Source organism: Haemorhous mexicanus, chromosome 1 (genome assembly GCF_027477595.1).
Source record: "Haemorhous mexicanus isolate bHaeMex1 chromosome 1, bHaeMex1.pri, whole genome shotgun sequence".
Taxonomy (NCBI): Eukaryota; Metazoa; Chordata; class Aves; order Passeriformes; family Fringillidae; genus Haemorhous; species Haemorhous mexicanus.
Genome location: NC_082341.1, coordinates 99,003,336 through 99,024,249, shown reverse-complemented (window position 1 = coordinate 99,024,249; position 20,914 = coordinate 99,003,336). Strand labels below are relative to the sequence as shown.

General features: G+C 38.8%; 1 protein-coding gene across 1 annotated transcript; it reads left to right on the top strand.

The window, feature by feature from the left end:
* Positions 1 to 4,431: 4,431 nt before the first annotated feature.
* GALR1 (galanin receptor 1) lies at positions 4,432 to 19,970 on the top strand. Its single transcript, XM_059857062.1, has 3 exons — positions 4,432 to 5,299; positions 11,407 to 11,472; positions 14,926 to 19,970. The coding sequence occupies exons 1-3, from the start codon at positions 4,598 to 4,600 to the stop codon at positions 15,241 to 15,243; spliced, it is 1,086 nt and encodes a 361-aa protein (XP_059713045.1). The 5' UTR covers positions 4,432 to 4,597; the 3' UTR covers positions 15,244 to 19,970.
* The last annotated feature ends 944 nt before the right edge of the window (positions 19,971 to 20,914 follow it).

The window sequence follows — 20,914 nt, the reverse complement described above, 5'->3', positions numbered from 1 at the left end:
CAGCATTTCTGCTTTTCCTCTATAGAAACATGATGCTCATTTTACAGAACTTAAGCCTTTCATAAGCCCTACGACCTCACTCCAGTGAGTTGTACATTTTACGAAGCAGTTTGAAGGTGGAATAATTGTCCATTTAAAAGACTTCTGCAGCTGCTGTGCCCATGACCTGGATACCTGCTGCATTCTCCTGAGTTTTGTAAGACCTGATCTATTGTGTTGTATTGTATTACAAGTGTTCATCAAAATACACTTGATGTGGCTGTAGACAAAACACAGCTGTGTTTCTATGCACAGGGGAGTTGCTTCTGCAGCCAACATTAAAAAGCATCCCATGGGGTAATTGTCACCAATCAAAGTGAAACAAGCAACTCTCTTCAACAACTATAAAGCAAGTTCAAGTCGTTAGAGAATGGTGTTTAGCTTTTGGCATTTTTGACAGAGAAAATTTCTGAAAATAAAGAATGGATACATGTTTTTGTGTACAATTTTTAAGCCTAAAACCTATTACTTGAAAGCACTAAATATGGAATGGGATTTTGGAAACCTAGCTTCAAGTTTATTTTTGATTGCCTGCATTTTAACACTTTTTTAGAACTGATTTTTAAGAACTGGAGTAGAGAACTAGGAGGACAAAAAAATCAGCACAGACTCAGGGATGGAATGACAATGGCTCTGAAATGGATATGGGCAGATGTTTACTCCTTTTTAAATGTCAGCAAGAAGCAATAAACTTCAATTTATTGGTGACACTTCTCCACTATGGAAATCTGAATGTAGTGACAACTGTGACCTGAGGGTTACATTATTCCCAAGTATATACATAGAAGAGCAGCTAATGCTTATAGATGCCTGACTTTTACATACTACTAACTTCATAGAAGGCAAATCAAAGGTTGGTTATGAATCATGGACTTTTTTATTTGACTTTTGAATTTTACTTGAAGTTCACATCCGCCTTTAAAATGTAAATTTCCAGGAACTTGTCCCAAAGAAAATTAATGGGGTATGATTCACGTGACTATTGCATCTGGTCTTGTTCCACAAATAAATTAAAAGAGTCAGTCTTCAAAATAGACCTGTTTTCAGTCTTGTGTTTTATAAACAAAACATGACCAAATCTGGAAAATCTTTTTTGCAGCAAAGAAAAGTGGCCAATGAGCTAAGGACTGAGCTGTCAAAAAAATTCTAAAGGTCAGGGTTACTCATATGCTTTAGTATAAATACACTTTAAATGGTTTCTCTTTATTGACACAGGGGTGTAGTTGAGAGCCTTGAACCTCAACTCCAGTTCCAACTTCACTATGGCAAAAAGCCTGAAAACAAAAGGCCCCAAAAGTATTTATACAGGATTTTACTAAACTCTTCTCTGAAGAAGTAGTGTACGTTGTTATTTTATTCTTGTGGAATGATAAAATGCTAATGGACATCTACATATGTATTTGTATAATCAGATGCTGATTTTTGTGCCTCAATTATTCAATGTAATCAAAAGTGGGACTGTAGCTAAAACCTGCATTTTTAATTGTTTCTGAGGTGTTAATTAAATGTTCATTTTAAAATATAAATGCATTTTACTGACATTATATTGACTATATGTTTATTATACCCATATACATGCATTAAATAGGAACAAAGAGCTTCTTAGTAGTAATTAAGATTTTAAATCAATGCACTGGAATCCTCATTCCTGAGATAAAATTTTACCAGTGTCAAATATTTTTATTATTGGAACAACATAAACATAACGTAACTAACCATTGGAGTGAGCAAAAAGAAGGACATCCTCGTATGTTTTTACAGTAATATCTTCTGGATTAACCCACTGAGGAGTAAATATGAATGCCTAGACTTAGCAGGGTACATAGGTTCCCATCCCTTTTGGACATGTCTACTATTTTCTCCATTGATTGCAATGGAAAATTTTGGAGCCCAACAAATTTTTGGAGGTGAGTTGTCTGATAAAGACAATTGTGGATTCTAGTCACAGACAGAAGACTGCATGCAGTTTCTTGCTCTTTCTGAAGTTCCTAAGCTATTTTATTTTAAGTAGATCTTTTCACGTCAAATAGGGTTCAGGAAAACAATAAAATAAATTCAATGAAACTAGATTCAAAGAAATGTGTGAGGCACATGCTTAAGAGAGCTCTTTTGCAAAGACATGAATTTTTTTTTTCTTAAAGTAAGATGCAATATTTTTACTGCTTTTTTTTTCTCGTAGTTTTTCAACTAGTTCCAGTATTTAACTATATATTTATTTGTACTGAATTCATAACAGCTTTTCCATCTCAACTTTCTTTTGCATGAAAATTTTACTCAGTCTAGATAAGAAGAACAGTGGTTTAATATGTCAATACCTGTTTGGTTATGACAATCTTAACAGCAATCATGAGTGTTTTCAGTGTGGGAACTTTGATTCACTCCTGCAAAAGCTGATGCCTGAAGGTCTGAGAGAAAAGGTACCATACAATTGTATTCTTGGGGTTTTCTCCCCCTAATGCTCAGGGTAGTCTTATAGGAACTGTACAGACACTTTACAATAGATATGTAGCAGAAAAGCAAAGCTTGAACCACAGAACTGTCAATTAAATATCCAAAGGAAACCAATAGTCAACTCTCCTATCCAAATCACTAATGTGATTTTCAGTTTGATTCCTGCTAAAATTGATTTTGTTTCTATACCCGCTTTTCCTGCTTACTTTTCTGCTAAGTGCAATATCCTTTGTTCTAACCTTTCAGGCTATTCTGCGCAAAACATATTATTTTGCGAGAAAACAGAAGTGTGAGTGGTGAGGACCAGCAGCATATCAGAGGGAGGATTGCATTAGCTTCATCAAAACCAGGGCTGCACTCCAGACATCCTGGGAAATGAGTGGTGTCTGGCAACATAACATGATTCAAAAGCTAACCATCAGTCATATTCAAAATGTTTCTTGTATCTCCTTCACCACATGAAGGAATTCATAGGCAAACACAGGCATCAGCAGCACTGGGAAAAATCTATAGACTTCTGCTCATTTTCACAATATATTCAGAGACTTCCCAAAAAGTGTGTGATATCTGATATATCCTAGAAATGTTTAACAGTGTTCTTTCTCACATTCCTTGCAGAAGTAGAGACAAGTAGATTTGCATGGCAATTAAACATGTCAACAAAATTGTAAAGAATGCACACTACAAAAAATTCCAAACCCAAGTCTTTGAGGAATCCCTACTAGCTTATTTTTGCTTGATATATTTATAAATTCTTAAATGAGTTACAGCAGATGTAGAAACCAGCTCAATCCAAATAAAAGTTTCTTAGATCTATATAAACTGAATTTTGCTCTCCCATGATGTGTTCCTTCAGACATAATGGAGCAGACCATACATTAGTTAGATTAAAATCTACATCTGCAGAAGTTGATGGCTTTGCAATCAGCTGATGTGCAGCTGCTGAGATGCTTCAATATAAGTAGCAAAAAGAAAGGTAGAAAAAAACCCCGTCAAACTGCAGACTGAAAAATATGCAAACAAAAACTCGCTGCCTTCAACAGCACATCTGGGCAGTTCTGCTGGTCACTGCTGGTGCCAGCTGTAGCTCACTGACTGGTAATTTGGAAACGGGTATAAAACCTCAGGCAAATCCGCTTCATTCACAAGGTGTATGTGCCGGTGAGAATATTCTCATGAACTCGCATCCGTGTGCTGGAGGAAGTTTTATGTTTCGCCCCCTTCTGAAAGGGCTGGCTCTCCAGGAGCTCCCGTTTCGGCCCCGTGCAGCGCTGCCTGCGGCTGCCCGGCTCCAAGGAGCCCGCGGGCCCTCAGCACGGATGCGCTCCTGCGGCGGCCGAGCCCTCGAACCTCGTGATTTGGCAGTGAAAAGCGGCTAGACTTCCTATTCCATTTCTTTTGCTTTGTGATTAATGGAGGAAAACTGTGAAGGAGGTGAGACGAGTGAACACAGGCGGCGCTTAGTCCGGAGAAACTCCTGCTGTCGGCTACCTGTTGAGGTGGGTTCATGCGGGCGCTTCATCATTTCTGTCTGCCCAAGCGAGTTCATTGATGCCCGGCCGGACCAGCCGAGCGCCGCCTAGCCCTGCTGGGAGACACGGCTCCCGAGCCTCCCTAGGAGCGGAGGCACCGAGCGGAGAGAAGTTTTCCGGGGAGAGGACCGGGATTCCGGCTGCCGCCCTGGGGAGGGCACCTACAAGCTGAAGGGTGGGAAGAAAAGGCGGGGAGAAATAAAGAGGGCAAGAAAACCCCACCTCCCCTTTCTCCGAGGACACGTTCCCGGGGAGCTCAGTCTCCCGAAGCGGCGCAGAGGCGCGGAGGCTCCGCGGGCGGGGCGGGCGCGGCCGGAGCGCCTCCCCGGCGGCGGGGGCGGCGGGGCCGCGGGGCCGAGGCGGGCGGAGCGCGGCTGCGGAGGGCGGCGGGGCTGCCGCGCCGGCTCCGCTCCCGGCAGCGCAAGCTGCGCCCAGCGCGGCGGCACCTCCGCCCTCCCTCCCCGCCGCCCGGCGCTGGTGGGGCGGCTGCCCTGGACTCGCCGCGGTCCGAGGTGCCAGGGAGCGGCGGCTCCGCGTCCCGCCCGCGGAAACTTTGCCCGGCACGCAAGGGAAGGATGGAGCCAGGAGAGCCCTCCGTGGCGCCCCTCAACCTGTCCCGATCCACGGCAGAGACGCCCCGCGGGGAGTTCAACCTGTCCGGGCTGCCGGAGGCGGAGGGGAAGCCCCTCTTCGGCATCGGCATTGAGAACTTCATCACCTTGATCGTCTTCGGTTTAATCTTCACGCTGGGGGTTCTGGGCAACACCCTGGTGATCACGGTGCTGGCGAGGAGCAAGCCAGGCAAGCGCCGAAGCACCACCAACATCTTCATCCTCAACCTAAGCATCGCCGACCTGGCCTACCTGCTCTTCTGCATCCCCTTCCAATCCACGGTCTACGTGCTCCCCACCTGGGTGCTGGGAGCCTTCATCTGCAAGTTCATCCACTACTTCTTCACCATCTCCATGCTGGTGAGCATCTTCACACTCTCGGCCATGTCTGTGGACCGGTACGTGGCCATCGTGCACTCCCGGCGCTCCTCAGCCTTGCGCGTTCCCCGCAACGCGATGCTGGGTGTGGGGCTCATCTGGGCGCTCTCCTTCGCCATGGCCTCGCCTGTGGCTCACCACCAGCGCATCTTCCACCGTGAGACCAGCAACCAGACCTTCTGCTGGGAGTTCTGGCCCAACCCACGCCACAAGAAGGTCTACGTGATTTGCACGTTCGTCTTCGGGTATCTGCTCCCACTGCTGCTCATCTCCTTCTGCTACGCCAAGGTGGGGCAAGTGTAAAAGGAAGGGAGGGACACAGTGGTGGAAAAGGTGTCCATGAGCCACAGGGCCATTTCTGGGCATGTGGAGGGACTTGGCACTGTTGGGAGAAAAAGGAGCAGGGGTGAGTTTGTGTCACAAAGGGAGAGGGCAGGTTTTATAGCTGAGGGATGTCTGAGGGGTGATAACATGCTCAATGTCAGAGAGGTCAGAACAGGGATTGCATGGGGTGAGTGGAGAGGGGTGTTCTGGCAATTAGTGGGGTCTCCCTGTCAGATTCCCTTGTTGCAGAATGCTAAGAAGCCCCAGTGCTCTGCTGCTTTCTCCATCACCATAACTTAATTTCTTGCAGTGCTGTGTGAGGAGTTTGACTCAATAAAGTACAAAAAGGCAACAAGTTGTTCAGGCTTCAGATGAAGCATTGTGGTTCTTTAAAATGTGCAGTGCACTTGAAAGTGACAAAAATTATCTGTTTGGTGTTAAGAGTAAATGTCTTTCATGCTGCCTGGTCCCTGTGGTGCCATGCCTTGCCCCAGTTGAAGTTGATGAGAGAGTTACCTCTGACTTTGGCAAAGGCAGGTGGTTCCAGGGAGCAGGGCAGGAGAACCCTGGTAGGAAACAGCAACAGTTAAGGGTGCCTGAATATGGGTATTTAAGGACATTTCTGCTTAAGCAAAGTGTCAGATTTTCCTGGAGTAATAATTGCAGCCTTCAGTATACAATCCTCTGCTTGCTGCTGAACAGGATCTGGAGCACCAGTTGCTACCTGCTGATATCTTGCTGTTTCTGTGCCAGTTGCCTCCAGTTGCAGGATTTCTCCGTGGGCAGTGATTTACATTTGAGAGGATGGTACTGCTCTTGCAAATACGGACTGCTTAAGTCAGTTCTTCAACTGGCAAGTTCAATAGATGTACCTGAAGTATTTAATTTGAACAAGTAATTTTATGTTCTGCTCAGTTTTCTATATATTACATCAGCTTAACTGTGATGTGCAAATTGAGGCTGTAATGTTGTCCAACCCTGATGAAACCAAGGCATGCAGAACACAAAGGACAACATTTCTAAATGGCTGTTCATAGTGGAACAAATGCAACCTGGCAAATGAAGCAGAAACACAAATTTTCTTACTTGAACTGAATCCTGCTTTCCCTGAATGAATACACTGGTATTTCATCTACTGTGGTGAATATGACTGAGCTGTAGTGATAGACTGTCAGTTTGAGAAAAGTATTACACATTGCAGGGAGAACACTACAGAATGCATGCACAGGGGGCTTTCAGCTACTAATTCTTCCCCTTTTCAAAGCCAAAAAATCTTCTGTTTCAGCATAAAGTACTGGCCTTTGAAGTCTAATTATATGTGAGAAGACTAAAAAGAAATCTTTCAAAATTAGTATAGTCCTGTGCAGTGTAGGCATGAAAAAAGCAAATATGCTTAACCAGAATATATGGATAGTAAATAACATACACTCTCATTACAAAGCACCTCTACAGAAATAAATCTCTCAATATTAGTATTAATATGTAGTTAAAAAAAAAAAAACAACAAAAAACTCCCTCCAAGCCAACAAAAGCAACTCTATGTGAAAAATATGCCCAAGAACAAGTTAATAAAATCAAGGCCACTTGAAATTACAATAAAATTGTGTACTTAAACTATTGCCGGGCCAGGGTCTCACTCCGGCTTTGTGATGTGTTTTGAGCCTGTATGTGTGATCCTGCTTCCACGGTGTCAGGCTGGAGGAGCTGACCTGAAGGGGTAAATTTTAGAGGAAGCTGGAATTCCCATCCGTTTACAGGCTGAAAAGTGCCATGACTTGTACAGAGCTATCGAAGGTATTTGTACCCTGCAGCTAAAGACTCACTCCTGCCCTCTTTAGGAGCCACTGACAAACCTCCAACTGCAATATTTTGGGACTGGGAGAGCTTTCTCAGGCTGAGCAACCCCATCTCCCTCAGCCTGTAGACATTAGGAGACATTACTCTCTGCATTAGTTTCTTATGGACTTCACTGTTTTTCATGAACTGTGGATCAGCGAGATAATGCAATCTTCTGCTGCAGTAAATTAAGACAAATGACACTTATTTCTCTATTTGACTATATTGCCTTTTCCAGACTCCTTTAAGGCAGTTCTGTTTCTTTCATAAACAAATTGCAATTGAACTTTCAGTTTTGAAAGTCTCATTTTTTAGGCACTCTAATAGGGAGCCAAGTTCTTTTTCTCTCTCACTTCACATATATATAGTATTAGCAGACATTTGTATTTTTCCCATGGATAACAATGCTATTAACAATGTACAGAAATGCTGAAGTAGTGCCAGGTATTTGGAAGCAGTGTCCTCCAAAAATATTTCATGTGGTACATGCTCTTCAGGCAGAGATTTATGAGATCATGCTCTCTCTTGTGTGTATAGCTACCTCTTTTCTCTCTTCCACAAGTAACATTAGTTCAGTTTCAATGGAAATTTTTGATAGAGGAGTGAAAACATCAGAATTAAGGAAACTTCCCTAATTTTGTGAAAACAGCAGACAATGAAGAAGGTGGAGAGTCTCCATTATCCTCTCTCTTTTAAGGAGTCAGTTTGCATTCAGCTGTTAAACATCAGACAAGCCATAAAAGGGAAGAGGTCTTGTCAACTTGCAGAGAAGACACATCTTCTTGGGAACACCATAAAAAAAGTTACAAATCCATAGGAAACCAGCTTTTGTTGCCTCAGAGAAGTACTCTTGAAAGAAGGTTACTGCATCAGAGGGAGGAGCAGTGATTATGTAGTGATCAGCTGAGTCTCAGAACACGTTGTGTTCTGCCTCTTATATTGCTTATCATTTTACTTGCTACATTTTTGTAATGCTGACTTTTTGTATGTGTTTTGTAACAGTGCTATGACTTTTGCCCACTAATGTGTCCTTAAAGGGTAAAGTGATAAATGATTCCCAGTCAGCTTCTAGCAGCTGACATCTGCCAGGGTTGTGCAAAGTTTCAACCAATTTTGGGTACCTCCATTTTTCAAGGATTCACTCCTTGAAAGTCAGGCCTCTTTCAATCAAACCTCTAGGTTGGACACCTATAGTTATTAGCAAACATTTCCTTTTTTAGATGCATAATGTTAAAAGCTTTCTTTAAAACAAATATGCCTTGCCTTAAGAATGTTTCCATTATTATCTATCATTCTGAACATTCTGAATTCATGTCATGTATGATTTACAGACTTGGTTAAAACTAAGCTATAAAAAGCAACAGCCTCAACATAAAATACAAGCTTATCTGGCTTTGGATATTAAATCCTAAATTTTGCTGAGCAGCAAGGGGGAAAGTTTATTAAACTTTACTGAAAGAGAAAAATAAAAGCTATGACACATCAGTCACACACTCTTAATTGAAAGAGGATGAAGGATCTCTTGTGACAATAGAAGTAGTGACATTACTTCAAAACATGGATTGCAGGCAATAGTGCTTGAATTTCAATCAGGTTCATACTACAAAGGTGGTTCAGAATGTAATGCTTACATTATCTGTAAAACAAGAATTTCATTCTTACTTGACAGTGACCTTGTGCAGGCTTTCCTTCTGCATGATTTTCAGTGGCTGATAATGAAGGTGTGGTCAGTGAAATGCCAGACAGCAAACATGGTTTTTGCCACTTTCACAATGTTTGGTAGACTTTTGTGAATAGGCAGAGGTAGTTGAAGTAATTTTCTTCACTCCTTTATTGGAAAAATCTCTTTCTCAACTTGATTTGGTTAAAGTCCTCAGTCAGGGCTCTCAAGCCATCCTGAATGTAGGTTCTGAAACACTGGGGGGAAAGAATAATTTTTAAAAGACTTTAAAAAGAGAAAAAGGAGAGAGAAAGAAAAGAAAAGAAAAGAAAAGAAAAGAAAAGAAAAGAAAAGAAAAGAAAAGAAAAGAAAAGAAAAGAAAAGAAAAGAAAAGAAAAGAAAAGAAAAGAAAAGAAAAGAAAAGAAAAGAAAAGAAAAGAAAAGAAAAGAAAAGAAAAGAAAAGAAAAGAAAAGAAAGAATGTAGGCAAAACCAAGGGCCTACCAGATGTCATGAGTGGTAGTCTTGGTCACAGTCTGTCCAAGACTAGATCCTAGAAGTCTCCTTACAGAACAATTGATTATTCATTGGCCCAGAGAAGAGGCATTTTGAACAGGGTAGTGGGGGAGTGTGTCTTAGATTTGTCATGTAGTGCTTGTGCATAAACATGGCTTTTTTAATACTTCATGGCAGTCTCTGCAGGTCTTTGAGAGCTGTTCCACTGCTGTTGATCAGTAATTGCATTTTGCCTGTTTCTCTTGCTGCTACTTTTCATGCCATCTGGTACAATACTATGCCAATATGTTTGCACTGCAAATACTTATTTTATGAAATGTGTATGTAATCCAGAAGAGAGGAAGCTGATAAGGTTCACTTGAAGGTTATAATCTAAATTGATAACAAAATCCTCCTCCACCACCTCCCAAGCCCCTCAAATATCCAATTTACCTGTTTTGTCTCCTGCATCTTTCTTTGAACTGGGGAGAGATACAATGCAAAACTTTGGGCTAAAAGTTTCAGAACAGAAGAAAAAAATGTTTGTAACTTTAAAAACTATTTTGCAGTTCTGATCTCTGTGAAGAGTTTATCTCACTTTAGTTTTGGGCTGCGAAGGAGAATCCCTGGGTGGCACATGATGGGATTTGCAAGGGTCCAGTAGAAACAGCCCATCACTGTAAGTTATGCGAAGGGGGTATGATAGATGAAGCAGTAGTGATGGGGCATGAACTTAATTGCATTCCTCCCATGCCCTTTTTTTAAGTTTTATGTTTTTCACTGATGGACTCAACAATTCAGCTGGTCTCTACAGGGTGATGGGAGGTGAACAAAAGTCTGTGAGCCAGACAGTCGTCTCCATGTTCTGCTTCTGCCTTCTTCTGGGATTCTGTCCTTTCCTTTGGGTCTGCTTCATACTAAAGAAGAAAGAAATGAAGTCAAAAGGGGACTTTCTCAGGGAAAGCCCGTTTGTTTTCCTCCTGCTATTTCTTAGCTCAGGTTAGCCCCCTGGAGTGGCCTGGGTAGTGTTTCCAAATAGGAAGTGCATGCAGGGTTAGTCACAGGGTAGTACACAGACAGGCACAAATGAACTGCACTTACAATATTGTGTGGTTATTAGTAATTTCTTTTTTAAATTGTTGTTGGTGTTTCTCTGGTAGCCAAGAGTAGACACCTAAAAATCAAGTCTGCTGATGAGCTCCAGACATTCACAAATACCATCATACTTCTTTTAATTCAATATGTGTGTCTGTAAAACTCAAATGCCAAAGTCTCTAGATCATCTTGACTGATGTCTGTCCTAATAGTGGTGCAACCCAAAGAGCACAGAGAAAATGTCACCAAATTAAAGAATCTGAATTTCGACCCTTTTCCCCAACCCAAGATCTCTTTGCATCCTCTATCCAAAACCCTATGTGTAAACAATTATGTTAAAATTTGGATTCTGCTCTTGGACGATGAGCCTTTTTGTGACATATTTTTAAAGTTGGGTTGTGAAAGATGCATGGTGAGTATCATCACATTGTTGTGAAAAGTCATGCCTCATGTGTCGTGCCTCGTGTGTCATGTCTCATTTTAGTGTAAATTATTCTTGAAAACCTAAGCTTCTTTCAAAGATCAAATAGTGCCAGCGTCTTGATTATACTAATCAAGCATCCATCTGAAGGAAGCAAATCATACAGGTGACTCAGAAAAGCTGTGACTCAAAACATACACACTAAAGGTCATTCTAAACCAAGTCTTTGACTTTTTATGGAAGAAGAGAGATTGCTGATTCTATGTACCAGATAGATTTCCATCCATTTCCTTGTTAATTTGTGATATGTATTTGTTATGTAATACATCTGAATATTTTAGTAAGAATTCAGTTGTGGTCTGCTTTGGTTTTGCTGGTTCACATATGTAATTCTTTTGATTTTCCTGCTGTGCATGTTTGAAATGTGTAAGCTGGTTCAGTGATGTCTGTTGGTGAATCATGCAGTAGTGGAGAGCACAAGAGTACTCTAGGATACACAGGTTTTAATTTTGTTTGAATAGAAATTGGGGAAATATGATAAAGAGATGCAAATTAATCTTTTCAGGTTCTTAGTCATCTGCATAAGAAGTTAAAAAACATGTCAAAGAAGTCAGAAGCATCCAAGAAAAAGGTATGTTGCATTCACTACTAATACTCATTTTTGTGTATTTTAGTTTAATGGCTAAGCTAATTTGGTACTTACTGCTAAAGATGTAACAGAGAGAAGAAATTAAAATGAAGTATTTAATTAAATGTTCAGTGTTCCTCTGAACTTAGCAGATCAAAATCTTTTCTGATCCAGGTTTTCCATCACGTTGCATCCAGCCATTACCTGAGATCCTCATATTTAGAACTTCAGAGCGTGTGAAATTTAGGTACAGGGAGACAACCTGTCTTTTGTGTTAATTTTTTTTCTTTTTTTTCTCACTGACATTTTCCCCTGACTTGTAAATCATGGGATTTTTAATTTTCTTTTTTTTTTTTTTTTTATCTAGCTGATTTCGTAATGCTTTAGTGAATAATTCCTAGGTTGTATTAGGGACCTTTAAAATGAAATTTATTGTTCTTCCCAATAGGAGTCTGATAAGAGACTTTTAGTGATTCTCCAATTCTTCTATTGATTTTCCACACAATGTTTTCTTCTCTTACATTCAAGACATGAGTTATATACTGGATACAAATAGAACCATGAAAGGTCTTTAAAGAAGAATATAAGCTTCATGATTTAGAACAATATTTGAAAGATGCATTTAACCAGAGAATTTGTCAGTTATAATGTGGTTATGATTTTTGAGCAGATTTGACCACAGTGATCATTTGAGTAACTTCTCATTTTATGGTTGTGGAGGAAAAACCCCTGAAGCTACAGCTCTTCATTTGATCTGATCACTATTTTCATATGGGCATGGAGACTGCCTCCAATGTAAATGAGATATACATGGACTCAACAGGGAATAAGTACTCTCTCATTTATGCATTCTCTATATTTTGAAAAATATCCTACTCAATAGCTTTGGATTCCTAGAATTAAAAGCATTATGGCCCTGACTCAGTAAAATACTTAACATATATACTTTTGCTTTTAATGTTGTCAAGGCCAAAGACATAGTTTTCAAAGACATTTTGTACATTGCCACCTCTCATCTAAATTATTCTCAAACTGAAAATATCTCTGCATTTCCTCAAACCACTAGCACTCAAAAATTGCAGATCTGACTAGGAATTAACTTTCATAGCTTCAGGATAAAGCATTACAGATATGATCAAGACTCCTTGAATGTATCAGGGTTCAGTAGCCAAAGAGGAAAAAAAAACCAAAAAGCAATCCAGATGTTTTTTTTTGCCTTAGAAGATGAGTTTCTAAACCTAAGGCATAACTCATGTTTTTCAAAGTGACTCTGTTAGTGTGTTAGTGCTCTCTCTGGTTACCATATCTTTCTTCTTTTCCTACTACTGTCTTGTTAAGAATGCATTTCAGGTGTGATTATACATTTTTAGCTTTATTCATACCTTTAGGAACATTCTAATAGCAGAATCTTAGAAAAAATTGCCGCATGTGTGAAAAAAAAATAATGAAAAATATTAATTTGCCTGAAATCTATTTTTCATGGTTTTTGGTCACAAAGCATCAATATTAATGTCATATATTTCAGGTGGGTTTTATTTGCTAATAAGAAACCCTAAGCAAGCTCCCAGTAGGTAAAAAAGAGCTGCTTTTTAGTGATACCTTGCTTGCAAGACAAAGTGGTGATTTTGGAAAAGTAAGCTCTGAAATTAGGCTTAGGAGGAACAATGGGATAAAGCAGATGTGAGATTTCCTAATACAAAATTGCTTCTTCTGCAGATATGAAATACCTTAAGTAAAAGTTACAAGAGACACATTGTCACCTTCTGCTTTCAGGTGCATCTATACCCTACTGAATGTCAGTGATTTTCCTGGTTAATTTTTTTCAGAATTTTGAACAAACTGAATTAAATGCCTCTTTTGAATTATGCATGTGGTATCCTGAAAATTTGTTTTTACTTGGAATATTAACCCATTGAACACATCAATCAGAGAAAAAACTGCTCTTAATTTATGCAGTCTTGTTAGAACACAATCTACTGATAAGACCTGAAAAAGAAAATATCTCTGTGGCTCTTTAAGTGGCAACTGATTTAAACTCCTTAGGGCTAAGTAGAGGAATGGCTTATGAAAACAGATGCTTGCTTTAGACTAAATATGTTATATTAACTGCAGATTTAATGTCCTTTGGTTTCTGTTGTGAGATTGTACTGACCAACAACAGCATCTGTCATAAGTCACTTTGGCCTGTTGCCACAGAAATAAAAATGTTTTCCCCACAAGTTTTTCTAAGCTAACTCCTGTTCTGATTAGTTAGGTCAGGCTTAATTATTACTGAGCATTAATCAGTTCAGGAAGTATAGACCAAGTTCAATAAACCAGCAAAAAAATCGACATATTTTCTGTGCTGCAATATTTATCACTCTGTGACCCCTGGCTTAGTTTTGGATGTGAAGAAGTTATCAGAAAAATTATGTTATGAAGTGTTAATGTAGAAATTATAATGGCTCATGACATAGTATGCTTTGGAATTATTATTAGACTTTTATTTGGAGACTTATTTAGTTGAAAGAGAGGAATAGATATAGACTTTTATTTGGAGACTTATTTAGTTGAAAGAGAGGAATAGATATTAATTGGTAGAGGGATAGATATTAATTAGGCCACTGCAAAGCACTAACTGCTGTTTCTGAAGTAGGTGAAAGCTAAAGAAAATACTGACAGTCAAATTTCCCTGTGCCCTGACAGAACACCTGCAGCACCTGAAGGGTCCCTACCAGTTCATTCTGGAGCTTAGAATGGATCTATGAAATTGGTGGTAGAAGTGGAGTGTGGAAGCAGCACTGAGGATATTTTATGTTCCATATTTTATCTTAGTGTTTGGTGGTGAACTTTAACTTCCAGATTGGTTTTGATAATGTGCAATCATCACAAATTTCAAGCTCTTACTTTTTTCTTTTTGTTTTTTTTTCACTAGTTGTATCCCAGAGTGTTGTTGTATGACTGTGGAAATTCTGTGTTTAAAGGAGACGCTTCCAAAAATCTTGCTTTAGTAAGCACTTGAGCAAGCTCTAAGCTTTTCCACCACCTGCCTTCATGCATAATAGATCTCTCTTGAAAATTTAATCAGAAATTATTGTGCACGGAACTAAAATTCATTAGATCTGGATGAGATTTCCCAAAGACCGCTGTTGTCATGGTAGGTGCATTTCAGAAAAGGCTCAGCTTTTGTGTAGGGAGTTAGGAACATCATTCTTCACCTTTGAGGAAAGTTCTGCATTTGCTGTTTACCGTGACATTTTCCAAGGCTGGGGTTCTCCTTGCAGTAATTCATTATGCAGAATAAAGCCCATATAAAGTAGTGTGGTGAAGTCAGTAACAAATATTGCAGTGTGTTCCCTCTCGGTATACTTTTTGGTGTGGTTTTTTTTTTCCCTCCAAACAGGAGTTTTGAAGTAGGTTTAAAGCTGATTCTTTGAGTGCTCATCAGACATATGTGTTTTCCTTTTCTTGTCTCAGACAGCACAGACTGTTTTGGTGGTGGTAGTGGTTTTTGGCATCTCCTGGCTGCCTCATCACGTGATCCATCTCTGGGCTGAATTTGGAGTTTTCCCACTGACTCAAGCCTCCTTTCTCTTCAGGGTAACTGCACACTGCCTGGCTTACAGCAATTCTTCTGTGAATCCAATCATATATGCATTTCTATCTGAAAATTTTAGGAAAGCCTACAAACAAGTCTTCAAATGCCAGATTGGTAATGAGTCGCTTCTGAATGATGCCAAGGAAAATAAAAGTCGGATAGATACACCACCCTCTACCAATTGTACCCACGTGTGAGTGTTGAGAAGCCCTGTATGTTGGCTCTTCCTTTGTGTAAACTAAACACCAAGAAAAAGAAAAAGCACAATGAGCTTTATCCTGGGTTTATCTTGATAAAGCTAATTGGTATTTAATGTACTGAGTTGCATTTGTAACCAAAGTTTGTGAAACTCATATGAATGTAACCTGGGCTGATCCTTTGCATCTTAGATAGCTTTGTCAAATAAAGCTCTTGGACTTTCATAAATATTTGAGAAAAAAAATGTTGAGATGACATGTCTGTATTCTTACTCACTAATCATACAAAGGTACAAGAAAGAGATGTTGATGTGGTCAGGTAACTTTCTGACATCTTACTCCATTAAAGTGAAAAATGGATACATTTCCTACAGATAATGTCCTACAGATAATAAATGTCCTACATGTCCTACAGATAATAAATACTGGACTACTGTGATTTCAAAGAGGAAAGCTTTTGTTTTCTCTTCAGATTGTTTTAACAATGCCTTTCTTCTTTTTAAAGTAAACCCGGGCTCTGATTTGGAGTTGGAATAAGTTGTGTACACCTTGAGGCAATTGCTTTAGAGAGGAAATGCTATTTCTGTCTGTTTCGCTGGTTTTAATATGTCTTACTGAGCAAAGATGGATTGGCTTTCTACTTCATATGGCTGCCTTAGTGTATACACAGAACTTTTGTGTACACTATACAGATTTTTTTTTATGGCCTGTGTGTAATTTTACCAAAATAAGGATTTGTGTCTAACTGAGGGAAGCTTTTCTTCATGTGCTGCATGTGCATGTGTATGTGTGTTTTCCTAATTTCATAGGCTTTGAGATGGAGATACACTTTTAGAAGTGCAATGTATACATATGTTTTAAATTATTATGTTTCATAGAGAAGCTCTAGACAATGCTTAAAGGTAGCATTTAAAGGTAGAATTCCCTTTAAAGTTGTAGGTGGATCTTGATATCATGTAGTTTTAAACTGGAAATTTGAAGAAGGTTGCATTTATATTAATGCAAAGTGCATAAGGTAAATGGTACAATTCTGTAAATTCTTTGATAAAATTAGTTGTTTCCACAACTTTATAACTTTACTTAAAATGTCTTTAGGCGGTAAATTGTTAAAGAAGTAATGAAAAAACACTTATCCTTTAAAAACATTCCTTCAGCTGGAGTAAGACATGATTTTACCTATTTTTATTAATGACCCATAGACTCATAGATCAAAAATTGAAATTAAAGGAACCTCTGGACATCCTTTCAAGGCAGGGATAACCTCAGTTGTGTCACTTCCTTACTAGGCAAAATCTGAAAATTTCTAAGGATGGCAATTCAACAATATATTTGGAGCAAACTGTGCTAGTGCCTAATCACCCTCACTAAAATATTTTTCCTTTTCCACAGCTGAGATTTCCCTTGATGTACCTTGTGACCATTGCTTTCTTCCCTTTCACTGTGTACTGAAGCCTTTTCTCTGACTGACTAATGTGCAATTTTAAGATGGCCATTGAATTTCCCCTCAGCCATCCCTTCTGGAGCCACGTGCTGCTCTCAGCCTCTCCTCGGGTCCCTGGCTGGGTCAGTGGCCTTCCAGTGCCCTTCCTCCAGCATATCCATCCCTCTCATGACCTGAGGTGTTCAAAACTGAGGAGTGTGTTCCAGATGGCCTCACAAGCTTGTGGCCTCACAAGCACTGAGCAGAGTGATTGCTTCTCTTGACCCATTGGCTGGTTCTTGCTAATACAGCCCAGTATTATCTTCATTTATGGCCGCAAGGGTACACTGCTGGCTTATATTTAATTTCTGCTTTACAAGCGCTTGGTTCCTTTTCTGCAGATTTACATTGAGTCCCAGTCCAAGTGTTGGGACTTGGCTTTTGGCTTTTTTGGTCTCCATGCATTTGATAGCTGTTTCTTCCATGTTTCCAGCTTACCAAGGGCCCTTTGAAGGGTATGCTTGCTGTCCAGAGCACCCACCACTCCCCCAGGTTTGGTATTGTGGGTAAAATTGCTGAGTCCTGAAACCTTCTCCTGGTCTTTAAAGATGCCAAGTGGTGTTGGCCAGATGCTCTTTTAGATTCCTTTTTCTCTACCAACTTGCTTTTAAAAAAAATAATAATTCAGAGTGGTGGAACATCAACTATGGAGAGTTAGCTCACATAAAAATAGCTATGTTTATGTGTCAGTACTGCCTGCTTGGAATCAGTAAAATAATATCAAAGACATACTGTTGCAGGCATGGTGTTTGTGTCCATTCTTTCATGTGAAGAGACTATTTGATGATATTTCTAGGAACAAAAAATATAAGTATATACAAATATATCTTTAAAAAACCACTAAATTGGAAAAGAAGGGGTTATCTATGCAGGAAACCATTTCCTGGGCTGGGATTGAGGTTTGGAAACAGCCTAGAAAGAAGTTCCCTTGAGTTTTGAGATACTCATTGCCTCAACAACTCAAATTATTAAAACATTATCAAACTTCAGCTGAATTTATAACATTTTAGGAAATTCCACAGTTTTGAAAATAATATTTTTAATTTTTTAAAATTGCTATTTTATGGTTTTCAATAAAAATTGGAATATAAGCATATAATTGTATTAAAAATTATAATAACAAGCTGATTTTGTTGTTTCATCTGGAGAAGAATTTTTTTCCTTAATTGTACATAATTTTAAACCTTGGTGCTTGATAGTAATGGAGCTACACCTGTCTGAAATTTTTAGGGTGAGGGAGTGGGAGGGTAGGGACTTCTGTAACAACTAGTTGGAGAGGTCCCACCTTGTTCCTGGTGAATGTCACTGAAACTTCCACCTGATTTTCAGGCAAACCTTAAGAATCAGCTGACACTCCAAGGCTCAGTTTCCTGCCTGGAAGATGCCTTTGTTGGTCTGTGTCTCTAATGAGACTTTGTCATCCTCAGCTGTGACACGAAGGTTACGAATACAGCAGCAGTGGTAATATGTGCTGTGAGCTGTGTCCAACCCTGGAGCAGCTAGACACTTGGTCAGCAAGGTGTCCTGCCACAGAAATGGCTGATTTGGGTAGAAAATCAGGGAATGTATGCTAAGATCCCCTGCCACTGAGTATTTGCTTACATGTTCTGAGCTTTTTGGAGGGTATTGTGGTTTCTGGTGGAAAGCAAAGAAAAAGTTTGATGCTATTGACTGGCTTAGTATGTTTTTTACATCTTTTTCTAATCAGAAAGGTTGATTTCAATGTACATGAAGTAAAGGAAAGAAAAAAAAAAATTTTTCTGTCTAGGCCAAAGAGGAAATAATCCCACTGAATTCCATCCATTGTGTAAATTTGAAAATGTAACGCTATACAAAACAAAATGGGTAACAGGAATATTTGCTCAGATTCTCTCAAACTAAGGCACTGCAGCAGGTTTCTAACAAAGTTTGCATTTTACACATTACATTTTCTGCTTTGCACCACTTCTGCCTTAAAAAGATACAGAAATCTCATTAAATAGGTAAAGAAATTATTCTTCCAGGGTTCTTAGTGCCATGTTTGCCCTGCATGATTGTGAGTAGTGTGAGGTATTATAAAAAAGATTACAGCAGTGCTCTTCTTCCTCTAATAAAAACTAAAATACAATTCTAAGATATGTGTGGACCCAGATGCACACTGTGCACTGCTATGTATAAATCAGATTTAGGATCCATAGCCAAAAAAACCCCAATTAAGTGGCACTTGGCCAACATACTGCTGAATATGTGCAAGCATGCAGTAAAATGAAGGAACTTCTGTAACTTTATGCTCAGCCCTACTACTTCACAGGTAAGTGTGTTGCCCCCTTAACTCCTTTTGAAGAAAGGAATCTTAATTGCAAGTGAAGCTGACACTTAATTGCTGCTTCTGAGTAATTAAGCTACACTGTTCTCAGTCACAAGTCTGTACTAAACATATGTAGTAATGTAATCATTCATAATTGCCTTAAATTCTTGTATCAAAAAATGTAGAATGTCTTCAAAATTTTTGTATGTCTGTGGTTGGTAATAAAATTTCATGCTGTAATAGATTACAAAAATATACCCAAACTGGCTGAAATTACATGTAAAAAATTGTGACTGTATAAGGAGCAAACTTAATTTTTGTAGTTGAGTGTTCCCATCTGCAATCCAAATATTCCTTCAATATTTTGGATGATGAAGTTAGTTGGATCTGTGAGTACTTAAAAGTTCCTCAAAAATATTTTTTCTAAATTTAACAATTGAAAAAAATCAAATTTTTCAAACAATTTAATCTTCGGCAAGATATGGCATTTAAATGACAATGTTCAAGTTATGGTCCTTTGAGCTTTGTATTACTTTGTGTGCATGCATCATCTCTTCCTTCAAACCTTAACTTTATTATTTTCATAATTGATTGGATCTCCATTTTCAAAAAAATAATGTCACTATCTCCAAGAGATAAACATTAAGCTTTATATATTTAATGTTGCAGTGAAATAAATTTTGCTTTAAATCCCACATGATAGGGAAGGAGAGGGAGATCTTTTTATAAAATAATTCTGTGAATACATTATTTTATTATGTTATCTTCATGGTTGCTTCACAGTGTGATGTGATACATTGAACCGAATGATATTTGTGGTATTTTGAGAAACAAGGACAGCAGAGAAAAGAACAGCAGAGAAAAGAACAACTTGTATCTTACAGAGCTTGTGTTAGTGTTGTTTTCAGTACATGGGCAAATGTCAATGACCAAAAAATTAAAAATTTGTGTTTGTTTCAATGTGTAGTGCATGTAAAGTAGTGTGCATTTGTTCTGAGATATATTGTACTTTGCATGAATTTTCAAGGGATAGTTCCAGTAGGTCTGTAGCATCTCTTCTTGTCCCTGTCCTATGAGATACAAACTGCTTTCCTTAAAAAAATGTTTACATGATAATTAAAAACAAGCAGCATCTTCGGGAAAACTTCCAGAAAAAACAGTGTAAACATAAAACTGAATAGAGTATGATGGCTAGATGTCACTAGGTGTTGAAAATTTAACTGATACAACAAATACTCTGATTTTCAAGTACTTACATGGAGGAGGCATGGTCCTCCATTCAGGCTGATAAGAAGTCTATTGAAATTTATGGAATATACTGATATTTCTTAATCAAGCATAGTTTAAATCTCTGTAATTTATGTATAGTTTAAGAGTTAGACAAATAGATCCAGATTCATATATTTGAATCTGAGAAAAAACTATGTGTTCTTCAATGATGTGAAGTCCAAAACTATTTTATGAAAGCCTGTATGTGGCTCACTTTTGGAAGAAGACAGCAGTCAAGTATGTGCATATTTGTCTGTATACTTGCTTTAACATTGATCAAAGGCTATTTCAATACAGTAAAAATGTCTTGTTGAGCATGAAACCAAAATATAATCAGTTTTATACCTAATGAAAACCTTTTAAGCCAAAAGTAAATGCTACAGCATGGATTAAAAATTATGTACACTTTATAAATTTTATTGTGCAGTACTCAAGAACCCTTTGTGTATGGCATTTGTAGAAATGTTGGTGCACCTTGGCCAGATACATTTACTGGATGAAGACTGAGGTCTCATTTTATAGAAGTATTTCCCTAATGGCAGCATTCTCTTCTTGGAAAATTTTGTACAATTTCCATTCCATGGTTATTCCATTCCTCTATAAACAAAGAGCCACACCTAAAATTTGCTGAGAAA

Excerpts from the sequence above, each read along its gene's own strand:
- GALR1 (XM_059857062.1), top strand. The coding sequence starts at position 4,598 with ATGGAGCCAGGAGAGCCCTCCGTGGCGCCCCTCAACCTGTCCCGATCC. Across the intron at positions 5,300-11,406 it reads TCTCCTTCTGCTACGCCAAG|GTTCTTAGTCATCTGCATAA; the intron begins GTGGGGCAAGTG and ends TAATCTTTTCAG. Across the intron at positions 11,473-14,925 it reads CAGAAGCATCCAAGAAAAAG|ACAGCACAGACTGTTTTGGT; the intron begins GTATGTTGCATT and ends TTCTTGTCTCAG.